Below are 24,345 nucleotides of genomic sequence, written 5' to 3'. Positions count from 1 at the left end.
TATACTTCCCCTATGACCTGCTTTATCAGCAGTGACCAGGAGGTGGAGCCGTGCTCAGGAAACTGATGATTTGTTCCTTAAGTTGAAGACAGACACTGTGCATAAGCCCAGAGTTGAGGGGACGCGTGAGTTGCTCCAGGCGTATGCAAGTCGAAGCCCAGAATGACACTAGTGTTCTAAGAGGGTTGGAACGAATGTTGTCGCTCAAAATAACCTAACCTGTAAACCGTGTGCCTGCTTCTGTTGCGGGAAAGGACAGAGTTCGCTTCGTGCTGTGCCAGCTAGGTGAAAGGTTCATGCGATGGTCTGGAATGATATTACATTCCTATTAGATTTGGCAGGAGAGAGAGAGAAGCCTTGGGCTTTGTTCAGCTTTTTTTCTTCCAACTTTCCACTGTCTCCCAAGAAAAGCTCAACAGATCCATCTTGGGAACATGAAAAGGTTGCTATCCCCCTAAGACTGAGAAGCCCATCTTCAGTAGGGGATATTCCAAACAAGTCAGTAATTACATCCACGGCATTTTTCGACTGTTTAGTCCTCTCACAAGCTTCTTCTTCTTTTTATTTTATTTGTATTGTAAACAAATGGGCTGGATACATCTTGTTTCTCTGTTTGTACATGAAGTAGAGGCATACCATTTGTGTAATCATACATTTACCTCGGGTAATAGTTTTTGATTCATTCTGTTATTTTTTTCCTTCCCCCACCCCCCCACCCCTCTTTTCCCTCTATACAGTCCCTCCTTCCTCCATTCTTGCCCCCCTCCCACCCACCATTATGTGTCATCATCTGCTTATCAGAGAGATCATTCTTCCTTTGGTTTTTTGAGATTGGCTTATCTCACTTAGCATGATATTCTCCAATTTCATCCATTTGCCTGCAAATGCCATAATTTTATTATTCTTTATAGCTCAGTAATATTCCATTGTATATATATATACCAGTTTCTTTATCCATTCATCAACTGAAGGGCATCGAGGTTGGTTCCACAATCTGGCTATTGTGAATTAAGCAGCTATGAACATTGTTGTGGCTGCATCTCTGTAGTATACTGACTTTTAAGTCGTTTGGGTATAGGCTGAGGAGTGGGATAGCTGGGTCAAATGGTGGCTCCATTCCAAGTTTTCTGAGGAATCTCCACACTGCTTTCCAGAGTGGCTGCACTAATTTGCAGCCCCACCAGCAATGTATGAGTGTTACCTTTTTCCCCACATCCTCGCCAACACCTGTTGTTGCTTGTATAAGCTTCTTTTGCATTCGAAGGACATACAGTGAAACTGCACTGGGGCACAAGGACTGTGAAGGAATGATGAGCCTCATTCAGAAAACGTGGTTTGTGCATAAAGGCCTTCCTCGCGGTTTCTACTCTCAAGATTGGCTCCCTGAGATAGCTCTGACCACCATTCACCCAGCAAGGGCAGCGGGGCAGCAAGGCCTTGGCTGCTTGGACAAGAACAACACTCAAGGGGCTGGGGATTTAGCTCAGTGGCAGAGTGTGTGGCTTGCCTAGCACACACAAGGAAGGCTCTGAGTTTGGTCCTTGACTGAAAAAACAAACAAACAAACACTCAAAGGAATGGATGGGTATCAGGATGCTTCACCAAAATCCTGGAGAGTGACTGAGCCTAGATTTGGGATCTGATTAAACAACGTGAGGCTTCTGATGATCTGTTCCCAGATTAAGACTTCATAGGGCTGGGTATGTAGCTCAGTGGTAGAGCAGAGTGCTTGCCTAGCATGCACGAAGCCTTGGGTTCAATCCCTGGCACCACATACACACAAAAAATTTCATGAGACATATCTATGTGAACAGCAGAGAGTGCCCAGGCGCTCTGTTTATCTAACTGCCTCCACCCATTCATAAGCAAGCTCCCCTCTAACCTCAAGGGCAAAAGAGAGCTAAGTAGAGCGCTCTTCCCCAGGACCAGGGGGACCCAAGTGGGCTTGTCCCTCTAGCCTCCCTTCTGGGTGAGGTTCAGGTTCATACGCTCCCACTAATTTTCAAAAGTGTTCTGTAGCTGCAACACAGGCTTTGTGTAAGGCCCCTTCCGTGCCACCCCCGACATATTCTAAAAGATCTAAGCCACAGGAGAGAAGCTGGATTTTTAATGTTATGTAGAGATCAGAGCCAAGAAGACATTAGCTGAATATGTCAAAAAGAAGTAACTCTAGTTAATGACAATGAAGAAAATAAGAAACCTACTTTTTATTTTCCCTGGTACTGGGTATTGAACCAAGGGGTTGCTGTACCATTGAGCTATATCCCCAGTCTTTTTTGTTTTGAGAAAGGGTCTTGCAAAGTTGTTGAGGTTCTCACTAATGTCGAGGTTGGCCTCAAACCTGCAATCCTCCTAATTCGGCCTCCCAAGTCCTTGGGCACCACCACAGCTGACTCTGGAGGGGATCTCTGAGAATGCAGTCTGCCCACCTTCCAACGATGCCCAGGCAAAGGTGACAAGCAAGGATTCTCCACTCATGACTCTGAGGAAGAGCATGACAATGTGACAGGGAAAGTCACAGCTAGGTCAATGCCCCTAGCGTCTCTCAGAGGACCTTATACCTACAGCTACTTATGGAGATGTTTATTGCACTGTGCCTCGTAAAAGCACTGTGATTTTGACAGCTCACACCCATCTGATTTTATGGATGGAAAAAACAGAGGTTTCTCAGTTCCATTGCTTTTAGCTCTGAGCAGCAAACTCACCCCTGCACTCAAACAGCTTGTCTTCTACAATCCATTAGCAATAGTCATCCTTACAGCTCTGTACAGCTCCAAGTCCTCTTAAATGGCAGGTGTCACCCCAACGTTTGGGAGCATGTGGATAGTTCTAAGGCACTCACATAAAATGCAAAGTTCACAAGAGCAGTAAAAATTCAAATAAAAGCAAAACACAATGTGAAAGATTTATCCACACCCCAAAGAACAAGGTAAATCCCTTGTAGAATTTAATAATAACCCACATACCTATGCTTTATTATCTTGCATCTTATCTTTTTAAAAAGTTACTAAGGCTGGGGTGTAGATCAGTGGTAGAGTGCTTGCTTAGCATGCGTGAGGCCCTGGGTTCAATCCCAGCATGGTGCAAAACAAAAAAGTTTCTAAATCTTCCTTGTCCCTTATGTTTTATGGTTCTAGTATTATGTTTTATTGAACAAATTAGAGATGATAAAGCATGTAACTAACTTACACTAAAGTTGATAAAATAAGTTTATGGCTATAAAATAACTTTCCTACATTACACAAATGAGGATACATTCATGTAACTTAGATATAATAAGGTGAGGATTTTTACTCATTGATCACATTTTTTTTTGGTACAACTAATGTGTAAAAAATGGCATAGAGATGAAGAAGATACTAAGTAGTAGTCATAACTTTTGCCTTTTTTTTTTTTTTATAGCTGAAAGTCCTTACATACCTCAGTTACTAGGTCTGTCCCCAGACCCTTGAGTCAGCACAGGTGACATAGATGGAGAGGGATTCCAACAGGATGTGAGCACCCAGCCCTTGCCAATCAGTTTTCTCAGACTGTAATCTTCCTCAAGGCCGCAAGCCACATGAAGCAGAGGCAAGATGCCACTACCCACTCCTGACAGCCTCCAGGACAAGGAACAGCTGGCAGCAGAGAAGGTGAAATTTCAGGAGAACCAAGGGTTCCCCAAGCTCCTAAAGACTCTCAAGATGATCCACCCTTATGCCTCATCCTCATCACCATCGGAAGCATAAGCCCTTCCAATGTTCTTCTCTTCTATTTCATTCCCTAATGCTCAGTCACCCTCTCGTCACAACACTTTGAACTTCCATGACCAATGCACTTTGTCTAAGTAGATTCTGCTCATCCTTAGGGGCATTATTCAAGCATCACAGTCTTCAAGATGGCTTTTCCGACCCTTCAAACTGGGCCCGGTCTTGCTTGCAGAAGCTGCTACTGCTCATCCACTTATCACACTGAACATTACTGTTCAAACTTTTGTTTCTCATCGACATTGTGAGAGCAGGAACTAAGTCTTACTCTATTATGTCACCAGAATTTACATGGAAACTGGCACAGAACAGGAAATCAATCAGCAATCATGGAACAGAAGAAAAAGAGAGGGAAGCCAGCGAGAAGAAATATGTTCCCAAGTTAGACCTCTGAACATTCTTTCCAGGAGAAGCGTCCTGATCACATGATGTTGGCTACACCTCAACTAGAGCAGAGGCGACAAGGCTGTCTGTGGCTGGCCTGAACCCCGAACGCCTTATCTCATGTCTGAGGGATAAAATGTGCTAAGAGTTCCAAACACATTGATAAGTACATTTGTAAGTTGACCTTCTGTTCCACGGGCTACGGCACTCATCCTGCAGACTGTCTAGTGCTCTAGAACATCTGGAGCCCTTTTATATCAATTGTCCAAACTGACCTAATATCATGATTCCAGCTTGACCTGCTTTCACTTGGCATGCATGTTCTAAGTCTTATAGGTGCTGGGGACTCAAAAGAAAGGTTCCTGTTCTTTTCCCAGTAGTCACATTCTAAACACACAGGGAAGATTCCTAACCCCATGTGCACATGAGTTTTTACGACTTAGCTGAGGGTTACACAGTCGTGAGTAGCAGTACCTGAACGTTGCACTGTGAGGTTTCCCAGTTGATAAACTTCTGGGTGCTACATTATATGGATTAGATACAAAGGGAAGATAAGATGGCAGTAATCCCTTCTAAGTTGTAGTATTTAAATTTCTTTCTTTTTTCGGTTTGGTGCTATTGGGGATTGAACCCAGGGGTGCTTTACCACAGAGCTACACCCTAGCTGTTTTTATTTTATTTTTCTAGAGACAGGGTCTCTTCAAGTTGCCAAGGCTGGCCTTGAACTTGTGATCCTCCTGCCTCAGCCTCCCGAGTAGCTGGGATCACAGGTATTTGCCACCCTATCTGGCTAAAAATAAATAAATAAATAAAAATAAAATCTTCTTAAATATATCTTATCAGCCAGGGCAGTGGCACACACCTGTGATCCCTGCTACTTGGAAGGCTGAGGCAGAAGGATCACAAGTTCAAGGTCACCTCAGCAATTTGCAAGACTCTGCCTCGAAATAAAAATTTTAAAAGGCTGGGGATGTAGCTCAGTGATATAGCGCTCTTGGGTTTAATTCCCAGTACCCCACCTTCAAATCTTATGTGTCTTTCTGTGTTTTATGATAGGTCTGGACTCAAATGAGTACGTGTTTTACTTGAGACAGATGTCGATGGGTGGATATAAACTTTTAGGAAGTTCAGGGCCCGTTGGTAGTTACTGACATTGAAGGGCAAGTTGTGTGCGATGAATGGAGAATCCTCATGTACCAGGTAAAGCAACTCAACTTCTCTCTTTTTCTCAGACCTATGAGGAGCTGAAGCTACACAGTTCACCACTGAAGGGTCCCTGGACCGTCTTCTTCAGCAATGAGCTATAGGGCTTTGTGCCATCATGGAGCTCGGCTCCTGAAGCAGCCCACTTTCCTCTGGTCAGCTGCCCAGGCCAGAGACACCATCATTTACTTGAAGGTTTCTGCTTTACCAAAATGCACAGAGAGCCCTTGGGTGGACTGGGAGACCTAGTTGAGAGTTCAGAGTGGCCCCTAGGAGTTGTCCAGAGGTGTCTGGAGCCAAATCTGCTGAGGAGGCAGCTACAGCACTACTCAGCGGGACTCTGGGCTTTTGTTCACAGGGTCAGAACTGCTTAATGACTCAGGAGAACAGCCCTTCCAAGATTGCAGAAGAAAGGGTTCTCCTAGATCTCAGATCTGGAGTAGGAGCAAGAGCCATGAATGGCAAGAGAGGTGGAGGGAAGGGGAGATCTGGATGCACACGGGACAGGGGAGTGGATGACATGGCCAAGTCCTGTCACTCAGGATTATCAGCTTCCGATTTGGGCTTGATATTAGATCAAAAAGGCATAGGGACCTTGGAAGCAATCTGCCTGGGTTCATTTCCCACCCTACATATGCGACTAGTTAGCAATTCAACCCTAGGCAGAATACTTCATTTCTCAGGTCCCAACTTCCTCACCTATGAAGAAAATATAAAAATATGTATCTTGGGTGCTTCGTGTGAGAATTAAGTATGACTCTCCATGTATTCTATAAATATTTATTGAATGTCCATTCTATGATCAAGGACTTAGGAATTAGACCAGAGACCTGCACCAAATAGAAGACAAAGTAGTCCTAAATCTTTATCATGTCATCTTAGGATCAGATTTCCTTAACAAGACTCCCAAAGCACAAGAAATCAAAGCAAGAATCAATAAATGGGATGGACTCAAACTAAAAAGCTTTTTCTCAGCAAAAGATACAGTCAATAATGTGAAAAGAGACCCTACAGAGTGGGAGAAAATCTTTTCCACACGCACTTCAGACAGAGCACTTATCTCCAAAGTTTAAAAAGAACTTACAAAACTGTACACCAAAAATACAAAGAACCCAATCAATAAATGGGACGAGGAACTGGACAATTTATAGAAGAAGATATACAGGCGATTAATAAATATATGAAAAAGTGCTCAACATCTCTACTAATTAGAGAAATGCAAATTAAAACGACTCTAAGATTTCATCTTACTCCAATTAGAATGGCTATTATTAAGAACACAAACAGTAATAGATATTGATGTGGATGTGGGGAAAAAGGCACACTTTTACATTGTAGGTGGAATTGCAAATTGGTGCAGCCACTCTGGAAAGCAGTGTGGAGATTCCTCGGAAAACTCAGAATGGACCCACCTTTTGACCCAGTTATGCCAGGGAAATTTCATGATTAAGCAATGAACAAAACAGACAAAAGTCCCTAAAATCCCACCTTCATTAAAGTTTGCACTATTTCCATTTACCGCGATAAATATAATAAGTTGAATATAGGGACACTGTTGGTATCTTTGGAAGTTATAAACCAGAGGAAGGTGGACAAAGGCTGTCTGAGAGGGTGAAACCTGAACAGAGATCTAAAGGAGGACAGACAATAGATGCTAAAGCTCCTGCACAATGCCTGGCATGGAACAGACACACTGTTTCTTTATTACCATCATCACCACGGTCACAATTACATTCTTAGTTGCCCAGAAAAATGACTATTAAAGAACTGACAGAGACAACTCAAAAATCAAGATCATCACTACTATTGCTAATAATTACATCCTTAAAATTTGTTGAATACTTATTTCTATACTTAAGGTCTAAGTCATAAAACCTGGTTCTTAGAAAATAACTTTTCCAACTCTTGATGGTGGGGAAGAATCTCTTAAAATTTGGATTTGCTTTTAGTTTTAGAAAGTTAGTATCAAACGTTGCAGGCTCAATTAACAATAGCCAAGCTATAGAACCAATCCAGGTGCCCTTCAACAGATGAATGAATAAAGAAAATGTGGTATGTATACACAATGGAGTATTATACAACCATAAAGAATTATGGTATTTGCCAGTAAATGAATGGAAGTGGAGAATATCATGCTAAGTGAAATAAGCCAGTCCCAAAAACCCAAAGGCCAAATGTTCTCTTTGATGTGTAGATGCTAACACACCACAAGAAAGGGTGAGGGGAGGAACAGACATTCATTGGATTAGACAAAAGGGAATTAAGGGAAAGGAGGGGAGATGGGAATAGGAAATACAGTGGAATGAATGGGACATCACTTTCCTATGCTTATATGTGAATACACAACCAGTGCAACTCCACATCATGTACAACTAGAAGAATGGGATCCTAATTAGAATGTCATACTCCATGTAGGAATAATATGTCAAAATACACTCTAGTGTCATGTATATCTAAAAGGAACAAATTTTAAAAGTATCAAATGTTACAGGTAATTGGGTATTTGAAGTTTTTTTTTTTTTTCCCCCAATAACTGGGGATTGAACCCAGGTGCACTTTACCATTGAGCCACATATCCAGTCATTTTTATTTTTTATTTTGAGACAGAGTCTCTCTAAATTACTGAGGCTGCCCTCAAACTTGTGATCCTCCTCCCGCCTCAGCTTCCCAGGTAGCTGGGATCATAGGTGGGCGCCACTGTGCCCAGCTGATAAGATATATTTAAAGTGTGCACCAGCCTGGCTACCCAAAGTTTTCAAAACTAAAATGAGAAAGTAAATTCAAGGTGTTATTCAGCTAGCCCAAGAAATTTTAAGCCATATCTGATGTAATTTTTTTTCTGATTATGTTAAATATGACATTGGGCAAATCTCTTACTACACTGGACCTTTATTTTACCTTCTATTTCAGCACTTGTAAATAAAGTTACTTGACTATTATATAGAATCTCTTACTAATAAAAAAAATTTATAAGCAGCATTAATTACTTACTCAATGGAGACAATGACAGCATTCAATTCCTCAGCCATTGCTGTGCACAGCTCATCATAATACCTGATTTCTAAAAGAGACAAAGGAGTAACACTATAAAATGGGTCATTTAATACTGTCATAAATTTTGCTAAGCATGGATTGTTTTTAGACTTGGAGTTCACTTAATAATAAAAACAAACAATAAAAAGCAAATGTGAACAAATGTCTTATTATTGGAGTTACATGTAAAAATGTAAAATGCAATTATAATAAATAATAGGAAATCCACATTAATCTTGAATATGTTTTTAACTAAACATTTATTTCATAATGGACAATATGAAATTCTTCAAATTAATTCTGATTTTTATCTTTTCAAATGTATACTACCAAAAACTTTTTAAAAAAATTACAGCAAATAAGTTTCCTCCTTAGACTTATAAAATTTTGCTCTTTCAACAAGCTCATTTGCTGTGATTCAGAAGCATTACCAATTTGAGCAATGTGTTATTCTCTTTAAACCAACAAATAAGGAACAAAATTTTAGAAAGTCCTAGCGTTTCTTAGAAGGGGGACCCAAAAGTCTTGAGGGACAGAGGAAATTTTAATGTATAAAAATTTAATCTCTTAATTGTTCTTACAATAAATTAAGATCTACATTGTACAAAAAGAGAGCCTAAGATTTAATATTTCCTATTTCCGTTTTTGTACCAGGGATTGAACCCAGGGGTTCTTTATCAATGAACCACATCCTCAGCCCTTTTTTAAAATTTTATTTTGAGACAGGGTCTAAATTGCTTAGGACCTCGCTAAATTGCTGAGGCTGGCTTTGAATTCATGATCCTCCTGCATCAGCTTCCTGAGCCACTTGGATTTCAGGCATGTGCCACTGTGCCTGTCCTAATAGTTCCTTAAGTACGGCCTTTTCAAGGCAGCATTGGAACCAGAAGGTTAAGAATGACATATCCACCTGTATCCCTCCACCAATTCCAGCTCTTTCTCTATCAGAAGTGCTTACAATTACATAGAGAAGTCCTGACCAACACTTGTAATCCATGCCACTCTTGGCACCTATGCTTCCTGTCCTTCAAGGAGATATCACATCCATCAAAGTGTCCAGTGCTACAGACTCAGTCTTTTCTAAGGCAGAGACCCTGTCTTATTCATTTTTGTATCCCCGCCCCTAGCACATAGGCTGACCATTGGTCCAGGTTTACCCAAAACTGAGTTTTTGCACTGAAAGTCCTACACCCCAGGAAGCCCTTTGGTCTTGATTAGGCCTATATACTTGGTGAATAAAAGGATAAATGGTGGACTGGCATGGTAGCACACTCCTGTAATCCCAGTGACTAGGGAGGCAAAGGCAGGAGGATGGCAAGTTCAAGACCAGCCTAAGCAATTTAGAGAGACCCTGTCTCAAAATAAAAATGAAAGGGTTAGGAATGTGGTTCAGTGGTAGAGTGCCCCCAGGTTCAATGCTCAGTACCACAAATATAAAAATAAAGAGCTGGGCACAGTGGCACACACATGAAATCCCAGGGACTTGGGAGACTGAGGCAGTAGTATTGTAAGTTCAAAGACAGCCTTGGCAACTTAGTGAGACCCTGTCCCTAAATAAAAAATACAAAGGGTTACGGATGTGGCCCAATGGTAAACACTCCTGGCTTTAATTCTGGTACCAAAACAAGAAAAAGAAAAAGAATAAATGATGAATATGAAGCTAAATAAAGTAGGATTATAGAGACATTTATACTTTTTGACCTTCTCTTCATTTAAAAATATATGTAATAGTAAAATTTAAAAAAAACAGAACAAGTTGCCATTGCCTTTACTAATTGTTTATTTTCTTTCTTTCTTTTTTTTTTTTTAGCAGGTAGTAGGGATCAAACCCAGGGTCTCAGACATGCTAGGCAAGTGCTCAGTCACTGAGTCACAAACCCAGTCATGCAATTGCTTTTAAATATAGGGGAAGCCAAAGTTCTGGGCTAAAGACAAGAAAGTAGCTCCATAGTATCTTCAGGTAGAGCAAAGGCCCTGACTTCCCCTGAGGCAGGCTTTTCCCTGGTTGCTTTGCTTTTCTGTCTGCCATTTGGACCCTTTTCTATTTATGAAAGAGATCTAACTCTAAAGAAAATGTTCTTGAACTTGGTGAGATTGTTTCTCTTTAATGGTTGCATACCTTTTATATTTTAATCTTTAGTTTCATAAGCTGATAAGATACTGTGAGATAATGTGTATTAAGAGATATCTACCCCATTTCATAGAAAGATAAAAATGTAAGTTGGCAAAAGAGCTACAGATAATTCCCTCATGTTCTGGCCCAGTGAAACTTCACCTTGTTTTGGTATAAATAGTTACCATCAACACTTTATAAGTTGATCAAGGACTTAGATCATAGAAAAAAAAATGTTTTTGAAACAGTCTGCTTGCATGAAGAAGCAAACTTACAAGCAAAAACTTTTTACATACAATAATCATATAATTTATCATTCAAACAAGGAACTTCCTTTTTCTTCCTTTTTTCTTTATTTCTCCCCACCCCCCGCCCCCTTGGTACCGGAGATTAAACCCAGGGGCTTTACCACTGAGCCACATTCCCCGTTCTTTTCATTTTTTATTTTGAGGAAGGGTCTCAAAATTGTCAAGGGCCTTGCTAAATTACCGAGGCTGGTCCTGAACCTGCATTTCTCCTGTCTCAGCTTCCTGAGTACTTATAGTGATTCACCATCACACCCAGCAAACCAGAAACCTTTTGAGAGTGAAAAAGCAGGCACTACTATTAATTTAATGGGGACACCAGAAATAGCTGGGACAGTCCAGGAGACCCGAAATAAATGGCCCCCTTCTCCTTACCCAGGACGAAAGACAAACTCAACCACCTATCCTCCCCAGGCCCAACCACAACTCCAAACAATCTGCAGGTGGCCGGAACCTACTTGCACTGGCCAACGCCCAGCCTCCTCCGTGGATGTAAACGACACTGCGTCTCAGAGGCTCCTCTGGCTTTGGAGAGCCTTCAAATACTCTGACTTCCACCCCATCGAAGTCAGTGTCGGTCACCTTCACTTGGGCAGAGGACCATGCGCTTTTCTTTCCAAAAGAAACGATGATAAAATTCAGTGCAATCAGGTGATGGCTCAGTCCCAGGGAGTGTATCAGGTTACTCTGCAGGATCAGGGAGAGAGTAAAGAGAGAGAAGAGTGTCAACTTTGACAGCTCCCCAGAGCGCTTCACTCACAACTCAGCATTTCTTTCTTTTTTTTTTTCAGTACTGAGCATTGAACCCAGGAAAGCTATATTTCTGAGCTATATCCCCAAGTCTTTTTAATTTATTTATTTTTAATAAATTTTTAATAATATTTGTGGTATTGGGGGTTGAACCCAGGGGTGCTCTACCACTAAACTACATCTCCAATCCTTTTATTTCTTTTTATTTTGAGACAGAGTCTTACTAAGTTGCAGAGACTGGCCTTGAACTTGTGATCCTCTTGCCTCAGCCTCCAGAATAGCTGAGATCACAGACTTACTCAGCATTTGAATTCTTACACGCAACGGCTGCTGGTCTGGAGGGTTCACTGGACACTTGTGCTATAACAACAAATCGTATTAATCTTTTGCTCTTAGAGTTGACAAAATATTTTCATGCCTGAGTTGTCTTTCATTTTCAACCAGCTTCCAGAGGGAAATGGGACAGATATCATTGATCCCATTTGATTGAGAAGACTTAGAAATGACCTGAACTTGTCCATTTAGCTGAACAGTGGTAATTCTGAGACTCAGAGCTAAGATGTGTAAATTCTAGGATTCAGTTTTTTTTTTTAAATTTTGTTTCCTAAATAAGCACATCATGGTTCCAATAATATACCAGTAGTGGAAGAATAATACTTTAAGTGCAAATAAAAGAGGTAAGTTTTACATTTACTTTAAGTGCGAATAAAAGAGAGGAAAGTTTTACATCTACTTGAAGTGTTTTTAAAAAGTACTCCGAAGCTTACTTAAGTGTGTCTGGTTGTTTTGGGAGTAGGAGAAAGGGATGGGTGTGCCACAGGAAAGGAACGAGTTAGCGGAGGCCCTGGATTTAGAAGCAGATCAGCTCAGACATAACCTGGAGTTGTTCAGAAAAGTGCAAAGAACATACAGACCCCTGAAGCCATGGAGGCTGTACTAGTAGTCACAGAAGTTATCTGGTTGCAGTGATGCAGAGAAAGAAGAGGCCTAAATCACCCACCCAGCGAAGACCCTGCAGGGTTTAGTCTTCTCTTTCCACTTCTACAAGATCTCAGGAAGGGACCCAGCTGGGGAGTGACAGTGCTCTTAGGCAGAATATGAAACAGAATACTGCTAACCAGTGAAATTATTAATGCCACTGTAAGATCAAGGGAACAGTGTGAGCAGAAATTAGAACTATGTGACTCCTGTAACACACCATAACATAGCTCTCCAGGCTGTGCGTGGGGCACACTGGTATGCCTTGAGGACAGACAGGTGGCCCTCAGTGCTCACGTGCTCAGCCTTGGACAACCACACTCCTGAGCCTTTACCCCAGTGTACCATAGAAATATTATCACTGTAGATATATAGATGTCTTGGCATGAAAATAATTGGAAAGCACAGCATTATAAAACCATTAGCCAATATTCATGGAAAACAAGAACAAGAGGCAGTTAATCTAAGAAAGAACAGCTATTTCAGGAATCCGTTGTTAGTGATTTGTTGGCAAATATAAATGATATCAGAGCAACCAAGTATTAATAAAAGAATCCAATTTCTGTATGTGCTCTGACATCAATTGCTCCATTTACTGAAAAAGTTAGTACTAATGTCCTTAATATTAAATGGACACATGAGTTGGGGCTGAGGGCTGTGCACACACAGGCACAGAAGATTCTAACCACTGACTTAAGGTCTTTGGCAAATTGGAAAAGAACAATTGTCATTTGAGTTTTGTGGTCAAATGTCAGTCTACCTGGGGGAATGCTGAGGTTTGCCAGGGCATAGCTGAAGATCACTGTATTGGCCAAGATTTCTACAACAGACACAATAAACCCTTGTCAGCACTGTTATCAACTAACAGGGAGCAGGCACGATTCATTCCAATTTTTTTTTTCTTTGTTCTGGGGATTGAACCCAGAGGCACTTTACAACTGAACTACATCCCCAGTCCTTTTTATTTTTTGATTTTGAGACAGGCTCTTGCTTCACTGCCCCTCCTGAATCACTGGGGTTTCTGGCGTGCATCACTGTACCTGGCTTTCTTTCCAGTCTTCACAGGACGTGTAGCTTGATGGGCATAAGATGATGAAATATGAGCAAAGTAATGGGCAGTCTTGGCTCTGACACTTTCTAGTTTGAATTCCCCCCCCCTTTTTTTTTTTAGTCAAATGAAAACTTCATTAAATATTTAAGACAAAGTATTTGTGTCTTCAACCATAGAAAAGCTCTAAAATAAGTCACTCGTCTTTATGGGTCAGGCAAAGGAAGATCATTCATTTCACAAGAAAACCCTCGTGGGTCTTCTTCATGTGGCGTGTGCTCCAGGTGCGCAGACTTGACTGAGTTTGCCCATACCTTTCTAGAAATGCCTCTGCTTATTAGCTTATGTTCATTTGCAGAATTTTTGAATCACTACCGGTGTTGTTCACGACAGTGACGGGGCAGTGTGGTGACAGAGTATGAATTAGAAGAGGGACAAGTTGTTTATGTAGGGGGGAAAAAAAAGACAGGAGCAAGAAAGGGTACCTGGTGGAAAAGAAAGAACCCAGGAAGTTGCTCCAAGAAAAACTGTGCTCATGTTTGGACTATGCTGATAAATTAGAAAATAGGAAAGTTATTCTACAGCCAGTGCCGTGATTCCTTCATACTATGAAAAGGGAGAGAAATAATGGTTACCTGTTGTTAACCATTTACTGTTATTATTAATGAAAGCTCCTAAGTGCCTACAGTGAGTGCAGGGGAGTTTGCTGAATTTGGCTAGATTCCAGGAAGTAAGTACTATGCTATTCCTTCTTTAGAGGAGAGAAGTTTGGAGAAGAAGGAACCTGTGCCCAAGTTGGATTCCTAAAACCATGGAGGCATCACAGGTTGCATAGACTTGCCCTAGAAGTGTTGGTTTAGGTCAGTATAGGCCCAGGAAGCTGCTCTGAGCCCTGTTCAGTAGGGATCACACTTGCATGTTCCTTCACACGATGTCATAGGGCACAACAAAATTGTGAATATCTTCCAGCTTTTTCCTCCAGTATTTAGTGTTTCCTTTAGTTTTTCTCACTGCTCTCCTCCCACCCCTCCTGCCCAGCAAATAAAATCAGGAGCCAAGCATGTCTACAGTTCATACTTCAGTGAAAGGGTATGAGAACAAACAACCCAGAAGCAGGCAGAAGGATCACAAGTTCAAGGCCAGTCACAGTAACTTAGCAAGACCCTGTCTCAAAATAAAAAATAAAAAGGGTTGGGGATATGGCTCAGTAGCAGAATGCCCTTGGGTTCAGATCCCCAGTACAAACAAAGAAGCAAAAAACAGAAAGAGGGAAGGTTGCAGCCTAAAAGTGATAGAATTTCTTTGATTAAAATTTCTTAAACTCTTACAGTTGATTTCCATGAAACACAGGTGAAACATACAGATCAAGAGTTATCTTCCTTCTTTTGGTTTTGAAAAGTATACATCCTCCAGAGAATTTAAACACACATGCACACACGTGCACTGATTTGGAAGGTTACCTGATAATAAGAAATCTCCAATCATAGCAAGTGGTTCCCCAGGCTAGGTGATGGGGAAGGGAAGAGAGTGTGGGATGAAATGAGAAATGCATGGAGAGATATCTAAGAGCCAATGAAAAAAGAACCCCAGGGTGCTAACTTCCAGCGAGCTCTGTGGAATCTGAAGCAGTTGGCCTGTGTCTCATACTCAGGAAGAAATGTGCAGAGGCAAGATAGTAGAGAGAGGTGAGTGCAAGGTAGTCTAGGAAGATGGTGCCTCAAGTGGCCTTAGGCAGTTCCCCACGCTCTACTTGGTCAAGGAGAAGCAGAATGATTTCATGTGCCAATAAAGACATAAATGTAGCAAGGGCTTGCATGAGTGTCTTGTAGAAGGGCCTGAGACAACCTCTTTCCTCTCCAGGTCCAATATATGTTCTTAAGGCTCCAACAGGAATAGAAGTGAGCATTAATGGACTTGAAGGGATCTTATAAATAAAGCAAGGACTATCTGAGGGCAACCTGCAGGGAACACACACCAAGGACCAGGTAAAACAAAGGTGTGGGCTGAGGATGAGAAGTACCCAGATGGCCTCTTCAACCCAACATGCCTGGGCATTGTATAAGATCCTCAAAGCCTAAAAGCAAACTGTGACAGGGAGGAATTCCTAAACTCAGTGGGATTCGGTGTCTACCTTAAGGATGAAGAAGGGAACATTAAAACACAGATCCAGTTATATTTCTTATATCTTTAAATTTATGAAATGAGATTCAAATTCACTTAAGTAATATGCTAGAACTAACAAAGTTATGAAATGAGATTCAAATCACTCAAGTAATATTCTAGAACTAACAAAGTTTCCCAAAATCTCTTTAGAAGTAGCTGGAAAACTCCAGCTACTGAAGAAGCAGGTATAGAATTAGGGCCCTAGTCACCTAGAATTGGCTAATTGAAGTTATCCAGTGAGGTGCTAGAGGTCTTATAACTTGTTGCGACCAGTTCTAGGGGAGGAAGTTCTGCCTAAGGAGTTGGAAGGGGCTGAGGATGTTCACTGCTCTTCAGTGGAACAAGACCCAGTGAAAGACCCAGGTCTGATGGCCAAAGACAAAAGGACAACAAGAATCAAAGGAAGACAAGGAGAAACTGTACTGTGTTTATTCATATATAAATTAGTTATTAGGTACATGAATTGGTTTGCTCTCTATTGATCTCTATTTCAACATGTAAGTTATAAATATATTCTATGGACAGAGAACTTTGAAGGGGAGAAAGCAATAATATTCTGGAATGTAAGAGTAAAATAGAGGAGAACGGATGCTTTTAAATGAATAGTAAGCTAAATAGTAGGTGTATTAAAAGAGGCCTAGGTGAAGGGTTGTACAAGACCAGAGAAGGAAGGAACTTTTTCCACCCGGGGAGGACATCCAGAAAGGTGTCTAGCCTGAACTGGGTCTTAGTGCAAGAAGTATGTATAACAAAGAAAAGGGTTGGAACCAACTATAAGGTGTTGGGTATGTTTTTTAATTCAAATGTCTACGGGTAGGTAAGGCAAATAAGTGACATGAAGGAAGGAGGACCGTGGTAATGAAAGGCTCAATCTAAAAGAGGCACATACAGAACTGAAGACCACAGCACAAACTCCAGACCTGAAGTAAAAATCCCAGCTTCTCCGCTCGCCAGACTGACCCTGGACTCACTTCAGGCAGTGGTCTTCTATACGGGGTGTGGTGTTAACGCCAACCAACTCACACAGGGCTCAGTGTGTGACAGGCACTGACAGGCACTGCCATATGTACTTTAGCTTACAGTCTTTACAATATTTTTTTTTAAAATTTTTTAGTAGTTGTAGATGGACACCATGCCTTTATTTTGTTTATTTTTACGTGGTGCTAAGGATGGAACCCAGTACCTCACGCACGCTAGGCAAGCGCTTTGCACCGAACTATAGCCTCAGTCCTATAATAATCTTTTGAAGTGCTTGATATAGCATTATTCCCATTTTACCGATGGAAAATTGAGGCATGGAAAGGCTTAGTAATTTGCCCAGTGGCTGAGACTACAATTTTCCCCACATTTGTTATTAGTGCCACATGACCATGTTCTGAAATTGTTAGAGGTTAAAAAGAGGTAGACGATTACCTCCCCCCGCCTCATAGCAGGAGTTGAACCCCGGGGTGCTTAACCACTGAGCCACATCTCCAGCCCTTTTTATTTTTATTTTCGATTTTGAGTCAAGGTCTCACTAAGTTACCTAAGGTCTTGCTAAGTTGCTGAGGCTCACTTTGAACTCACAATCCTCCTACCTCAGCCTCCCAAGTTGCTGGAATTACAGGCACGCATCACCATACCCAGCAAATTATCTCTTAAAAGCTTATTTGTATGCTTGTATCCGAGGCGGAGGGGAAAGGACGTGAGGAATCAGTAGTCCGATACTCCAGTCACATAAATAACTTAGCATGTGGTTAAGTTTCAAAAGGGACCAACTGCATTAAATACAACATGAATTCTAACTCGTGACCTGCTATATTTCTCATATTCAGTGATTTGGATTCTTTATCAGTTGTTCTCCCACTTTTCCAGCATGGTCATTTCATTCTGCCAAACTTCTTTTTAATTCTCCTCTTCATATTCTACTATAAATTGTGCCGAGTTATAGAATAAATCTATAATCCTATGAAACATTTGCTTTTCTGCATTAAAATTTGTGAATATGGACAACACACATATATACAGTATACATCATTATTATTATTGATATTATTATTTTTGGTACTGAGAATTGAACTCAGGGGTATTTCCTTTTTATTTTTATTTTGAGATTGGGTCTCAAAAGTTGCTGAGACTGGCATCAAATTTATAATCCTCCTGCCTCAGTCTCCCAAATTACTGGGATTACAGGCATGTACCATTACACTTAGCTATGGTTATATTTTTTTAAACACTATAAAGTTTAAGTGTACTTTTAAATGCATATTTAATATATATTTGTTTATTAATAAACATTATTAATATTTTTATTATTAATATTATTAAATATATATTTTCAGATAGGATAGGAAAGGGGAAGAAGGAATGCAGTCAAGGGAGAAATTGAGAGAGTGGGTCCTCTCAGAGGGGAGAGTGACAGTGCACCTCTCTTAACCAGTTTTATTGGGGGTATCAGGGAAGTTTCCAAAGAGTTCTACCCAGTTCCACCTCTTGACTTTTGACTATCAGCAGGACTGCATCAGATTTTCAAGTCCCCATTGTGCATGGTCTTACCCCTTGAAGTGGAAATTTTACTATTCCAATGACACACTAAAGATCCAAAGCAACTCTGGGTCACTGTGGCCCACACTGGCAGGTTCTAACTGGAACCTGTTCTTATAGATTTTATGGTTGGGGGCTTTGCTTCTAATTTTCCTGTCTCCCTGAGTCCTGGAATCTGGTCTGTGTAAAGGTCACAGAAGTCCCACCTCCACCCACATCAGGGTAACTTGTCTTTTTCTTATCAGCAGGGAGGGACCTGTTGGGCCTGCATTTCCCCTTCAGATTACAGGCTGTTTGCTGAACAATGCAGCATGTCTTATTGACTTAAGCCAGTTAAGGCCAGAGCAGCCTCAGAAAAACTGCACGTGGAGTTCAGCACTGTAGGCCCAGTGTATACAATTATTCCTTCAACCTCCTTTTTCTAATTTTCTATTTGTTATCTATCATTTACTCTGTCAAGGACTTGGGTCCCTAAATTCTTTTAGAGTATTTGGGTAATGATTCAGTCTGGTTGCTTCCTGCTGAGAGAGAGTTGTTTAAGGAAAGGGGACCCAAAGTCCTTGCTCTCCCACTTAAGAGTGCTTAGCATTGGGGAGATCCAGAGGTCATAGTGGTAGAGGCAGGCAACTGAACAAGGTGTAGATAGGGTAGGGGTCATGTTTTAACTTGATTAGAGTTCCCACATATCTGAGCCTTGGTGAGGTCCTATAACATTCTGCTGGTCTGAAGATAAAAATGAGAAGGTAAGAGGAAGAGAAAGTGGTCTATTTACACTAATAGGTACTGGCATCCAGAGACGTGCACTCACTGATCTTTGGGTTCCACTAGACTGTTGCCCTAGTCAGGAACTTTCAATGACCAGTGGGCAAGACTTGTCTACAAAAGAAGATTGAAAAGGAAATCCCAGCCTCTTGCCCCTGAGGACCTTGGGGTGCCCAGGCTCAATCAAGAGACATTACAGTTTCACTCAAGTGTTGCCTTCAGAAACTGTCAGCTGCCTCAGGATATTCCTCCAGTCACCAAGAGCCTGAAATGTAAAAAGTTTAGAAAAGGCAGAATCAAGAAAGTAATCAATAAAATCACCAGAGTTAATTGGGCAGAGGCAGGGCAGTCCATAGAGCCCAAGTGACCACGCTGACCTCCACTCTTTGCAATCACACTGGAAGGATTTCAGAAGAATTGCTCAGGCAGCAGGCATGAGTTTATTGAAGGGATAAAAAGGAAACACTCTCAAGGGAGACAGGGAAAGAGTGGACCCTCTCAGAGAAGAGAGGGTCCTAAATGCACATTTATTTTTTGTTACTGACACTCAGCTCACATGACTTGCACTTGAGACCACTGCAGAGATCACCCAGGATTCACTAATGCAGAAAGAACTTTTGTTCTACACAGAATTGCTGTGGCTCGGATGTGGTTGGTCCCCCAAGGTTCTTACATCAGAAGCTTGGAGTGGCAATGTGAGAAATGGTGGGGGCTTTAAGTGGTGGAGCCCAGAAGGAGGTCCTGAGGGGGTGTGCCCTTGGAAGTAGTTCTCATGGGACCCAGAGTTAGTTCTTGGGAGAGAATGAGTTGTTAAAGAACCTGAACCCTGAATCACTCCCTGGCTTCCTGTATGGCTACATGATTTCTTCCTTTCACTTGCACTCTGGCTATTGTGATGCCATTCACCTTGAGGCCTTCAGCACAACTAAGCTATCACTAGAACATGCCCTTGAACTTCTAGAACAACAAGGCAAACAAACTTCTTTCCACTATAAAGTAGCCTGCCTTAAGTACTTTGTTACAGTAACAGAAAACAGAATTGTACAAAATATAACTGTAATTCAGCAAATATTAAGTAGATACCTACTAATGCTACATTTACAAGAATACAAATAAGGGTATAAATGGACCAAGAATTTCAGTAGGTAAGAATGTGTTTTGTCTGATTTTTTTCTCCTTTTCCTCAAATTCCAACTTTCACATTTCTTTGAACTTCATCTGAGACTTTAAATTTTAAGGGAAATCCCATGATTTTAAAGTGGCTGAATGGGATGGCATACACCAGTGACTTAGGAGGCTGAGGCAGGAGGATCAAAAGTTTGAGGCCAGACTCAGTAACTTAGCAAGACCCTACCTCAAAATAAAAAAAATAAAAAAATAAAAAAGGACTGAGGAACGTATCTCAGTGGTAAAGCACCCCAGGTTCATCCCCAGTACCAAATATATATATATATATATATATATATTTCAGATTAATAGTTTTAGAAGTTGCAGATCAGAGGAAACATGTCTGTAGGCCAAATATGGACAAAAAGGGTCTCTAGTTACAACTTCTATTATAGGGGATGATCAGTCTGCCTAAATAACAGCTGACAAGAGAGTGACAGATTAAATGCCACTTGTAAGTGAAGGCCTTGAAGATCACTGGTGAAACGAAAGTGATCTTTGAATACTTCCTTTTTCTTTTCCTTTTTAATTTTTTTATTGTTTGTTCTATTTAGTTATATATGACAGCTGAATGCCTTTTGATTCATTGTACACAAATGGGGTACACCTTTTAATCTCTCTGGTTGTATACGATGTAAAGTCACACCATTCGTGTAATCATCCACGTACATAAGGTAATGATGTTTATTTCATTCCACCGTCTTTCCTCCCCCTGCTCCTATCCCTCCCTTCATTTCCCTCCCTTCTTCCCTTACCCCTCTCCCCTTTATGGATCAACATCCACTGATCAGAGAAAATATTCGGCCTTTAGTTTTTTTGGGATTGGCTTATTTCAGTTAGCATGATACTCTCTAATTCCATCCATTTACCTGCAAATGCCATAATTTTATTCTTATTTATGGCTGAGTAATTTATTTTTCTTTTTAAATGAGTTTATGTGTTAGGATGAATTGCATAGTCAAGGTGTATGTCATAGACTAGGGACAGAAGAGACTGGAAGCAAAGGCAGCAGCTATGAGAATCTGGTGGTATCGTAATACTCCCATGCCTTAGGCATGTAATAAATTGTGTGTGTTCTTTCTCCTGGTGAAAGAATGTAGCAACTGTCCACTGGAGAGCAAATGAAGGTCTGCCCTGAGGAAGTACAAGAGAGGGAACATACGCAAGAGTGATCACCCAGGCACAGTTCACGGGCCTTGGCAACTATCATGGGCAGAGGGCCTGGGATCCAGCAGGCTGGCTGGTGAGGCACACATAGAAAGGACTCAAAGGTACTGCAGGATCTTTACTGCGGAATGAGAAAGAGAACACAGGCAGAAGACCAGCAGGAATAGGGAGATAGATTCCACTTCAGAATCAGTCTGTTGAAAGCTAATGGGCATCTAGGCAGGTAAGTTCCAAACCTCAGTTAGCAAATGCAGGGGTCAGAGATTGCAAGAGATCAGAAGTGAAACAGCGCTCAGAGTTAACCATTAACCACTCAAAGAACAGTCAGGCTCCGCAGAGGTGGCAAGGAGACCTAAGGGGGTTAAGGATCTAGACCATGAAGGAAAATATTCTTTGACAGTATGGAAAGAGCCATCTAGAGAGAGAAATCTAGAGAGGTTGGAGGGGTAACAGGAGAATAAAAAGAATAGAGAAGCCAAATTTGAAAGAATTTCAAGAAAAACCGGACTATTCATCCATTCAGGAAAGCTAAGGGTTGAAAAACAGTCATTCACCCAAGAAGGAAGTCCCCACAAGTAGTCAAAGGGAGTTTTAGGCATACTATGGACATAATCTAGTTATTTCAATATCCTCATTATCATCACCTGCACTGTGTGCAAGATACCCAGCTCCATTCCAATTTACCGAGAATTCCCACATTTTATGCTCAGGACAAATAGTAAAAGTATATGATATTTGGGAATAGGAATTACAGCACTGGGTCCTTCTTTCTCTATCAAAGGCCAACCTAACTTCCAAGGTATGCATTTTGGCAAAAACAGAACACTGTGTTAAGAGCACAGACTAGGAGGCCAGCCTAGCTGGATTTGAAACTCATTTCCACTGTTTACTAGCTGAGTGTCTTAATTAATATTCCAGTGCCTTCATTTCATCATCTGTAAAATGGGAATACATAGTACCTAGCTCAAAGAGTTGTTCTGAAGATAAAATAATAGATGGAAAGCACTTAGTACCTAGCACATGCTAAGTCCTATGTTTATTACTATGATCATCAACTAGTATTTAATACTATAAAATAAGAATTGCTTCAGATTTGTTTTTTTACATTGTTACTATTTTGGGGTTTTGTTTCTTTTGGTATTAGGGTTGAACCTGGTTGCTGTATTACTGAGCTACATTCCACCTTTTTAAATTTTTTGAGACAAGGTCTCACTAAATAGCTCAGGCTGGCCTCAAACTTGTGATCTTTCTGCTTTAGCATTCCTGGATGCTAAGATTACAAGTATGTTCCACCACATCCAGCTTTCTGTTATTTCAACTTATATCCCACAGAATAATATCAAAATAGTTATGCCTAATTAATTAAGATTAACTATAGCATTAAGGGATTTTCTAAAAAAATTATTAAAATTTACATATTAACTGCAGTGGTGGCACACACCTGTAATCCCACTGATCCCAGAGCCTGAGGCAGGAGGATTACAAGTTCAAAGTCAGCCTCAGCAATTTAGTGAGACCCTCTCTCAAAAGAAAAAAAATAAAAAGGGCTGGGAATGTAGCTTAGTGGTAAAGAAAGCCCCCCTAAGTTCAATACCCAGTACCAACAAAATGAAATGAAATAAAATTTACAAATTAAATATTTAGAACAACTTGACTCTGGTCATCAAGATCCTGTCTCCAAATAAAATATTTAAAGGACTAGGGCTGGGGTTCCGTGGTAAAGTGCCCCTGGGTTCAATTTCTGGTACAAAAAAAAAAAAAAAAACAAAAAAAAAAAAACAGAAAGAAAATCCCAGAATGTCTTTTGGTGAATCTGAAATGTTAGAAAACTCTTAAGTAGCTAGGTGCAGTGGTGCACACCTATAATCCCAGCAACTTGGGGGCTGAAGCATGAGGATTTGCAAATTCAAGGCCAGCTTCTGTAACTTAGTGAGATCTTGTCTAGAAATAAAAAGTAAATAAATAAAAGGCTGGGGATATAGCTCAGTGGTCGAGAACTCCTGAGTTTAATCCCTAGCACCACCAAAAAGAAAAAAAAAATTAAATGATTTGTTTCCACCTTAGTAAGCATAGAACACATAGAACTTGCTGAAGGAGAAAGAGCATTACACATATCAAAGATTAGCATCAAAACCTTAAAGAAATTATAGGTGAGGTGGAAAGGAAAAATTAGGTTTACAGACTAATTTCAGAGACAAGGTGTGCGGTAAGGTGTAGAGTTGATTGGCCAAGAAGCTACTAGAATGACCATCCTCCAGAAAGAAAGGAAGATTGGGTGTCCCACCCAGAGAGGAAGGCATAATGGCCCTACAAATGTGGAAGACACTGGGGTTGTAACAGACAGGTTGACTACCATCCAAGTTCAACGTTGGAGGTAGACTGAGTTAAGGTCACCTTTCTTCAAATGTTAAACAATTTAAGACAGTTGGGGTCTCCAGTGCTGAGTAAATCAATGAGACACTGGATGGATTCCTCACCATTGGATGGGAGCTACCTTGGAAGCTGGAAAAACAGCAAGGTATCAGAATCTGATCCTAGTTGTGCCTCTTGCCAACTCTTATGCAAAGTTATTACAACACTCTGGGCCTCTGTTTTGCTAAAAATAAGTTCTGCCTCCTTTCCCTAAGTTATTGTTAGAATTTAATTAAAAAGTCTGACATATAGCAGGAACTGGCATATCTATCTTGTTCATTTAATCTGCTGTTTCTCAAAGCTACCAGCATATTAGAATCACCTGGGAGCTTTTAAAAATTACCGATGCCTGAGTCCCACCCCACATCTATTAAACAAAAATCTCTAGGACTGTGACCTAAGGCACAGGATTTGTTTAAGTCCCAAGGCAAATTTGTTGCATAGCAAGATTAAGAATCACTAAGGAAATTAAGTTGACTAATTCATCCAAACAACATTTATATCTACCTATCTGATCACAACTGTGCTAAGCATTTAGGGGTACAAGAATAAACAATGACTAGAGCCTGTTTCCAAGGAACACACAAATGT

General features: G+C 40.8%; 1 protein-coding gene and 1 long non-coding RNA gene across 2 annotated transcripts in view; both read right to left on the bottom strand.

Annotated features, from left to right (window-relative positions):
* Positions 1-24,345, bottom strand: part of LOC306670514 — a 1,027,288-nt gene that overhangs the window by 131,757 nt on the left and 871,186 nt on the right. The gene's annotated exons all lie outside the window — the stretch shown is intronic.
* NCEH1 (neutral cholesterol ester hydrolase 1) overlaps positions 1-24,345 on the bottom strand; it is a 68,224-nt gene that overhangs the window by 10,425 nt on the left and 33,454 nt on the right. The window contains exons 2-3 of the mRNA XM_079155165.1: positions 11,243-11,471; positions 8,325-8,394 (exon numbers count right to left, since the gene is read on the bottom strand). Of these exons, the coding sequence (XP_079011291.1) occupies positions 8,325-8,394; positions 11,243-11,471 (299 nt within the window). The remainder of the gene's footprint in view (positions 1-8,324; positions 8,395-11,242; positions 11,472-24,345) is intronic.

This window comes from Sciurus vulgaris (assembly GCF_902686455.1).
Source record: "Sciurus vulgaris genome assembly, chromosome: 10".
Lineage (NCBI taxonomy): Eukaryota > Metazoa > Chordata > Mammalia > Rodentia > Sciuridae > Sciurus > Sciurus vulgaris.
The sequence above is the reverse complement of the archived record's forward strand: the minus strand, read 5'-3'. Positions and strand labels throughout refer to the sequence as shown.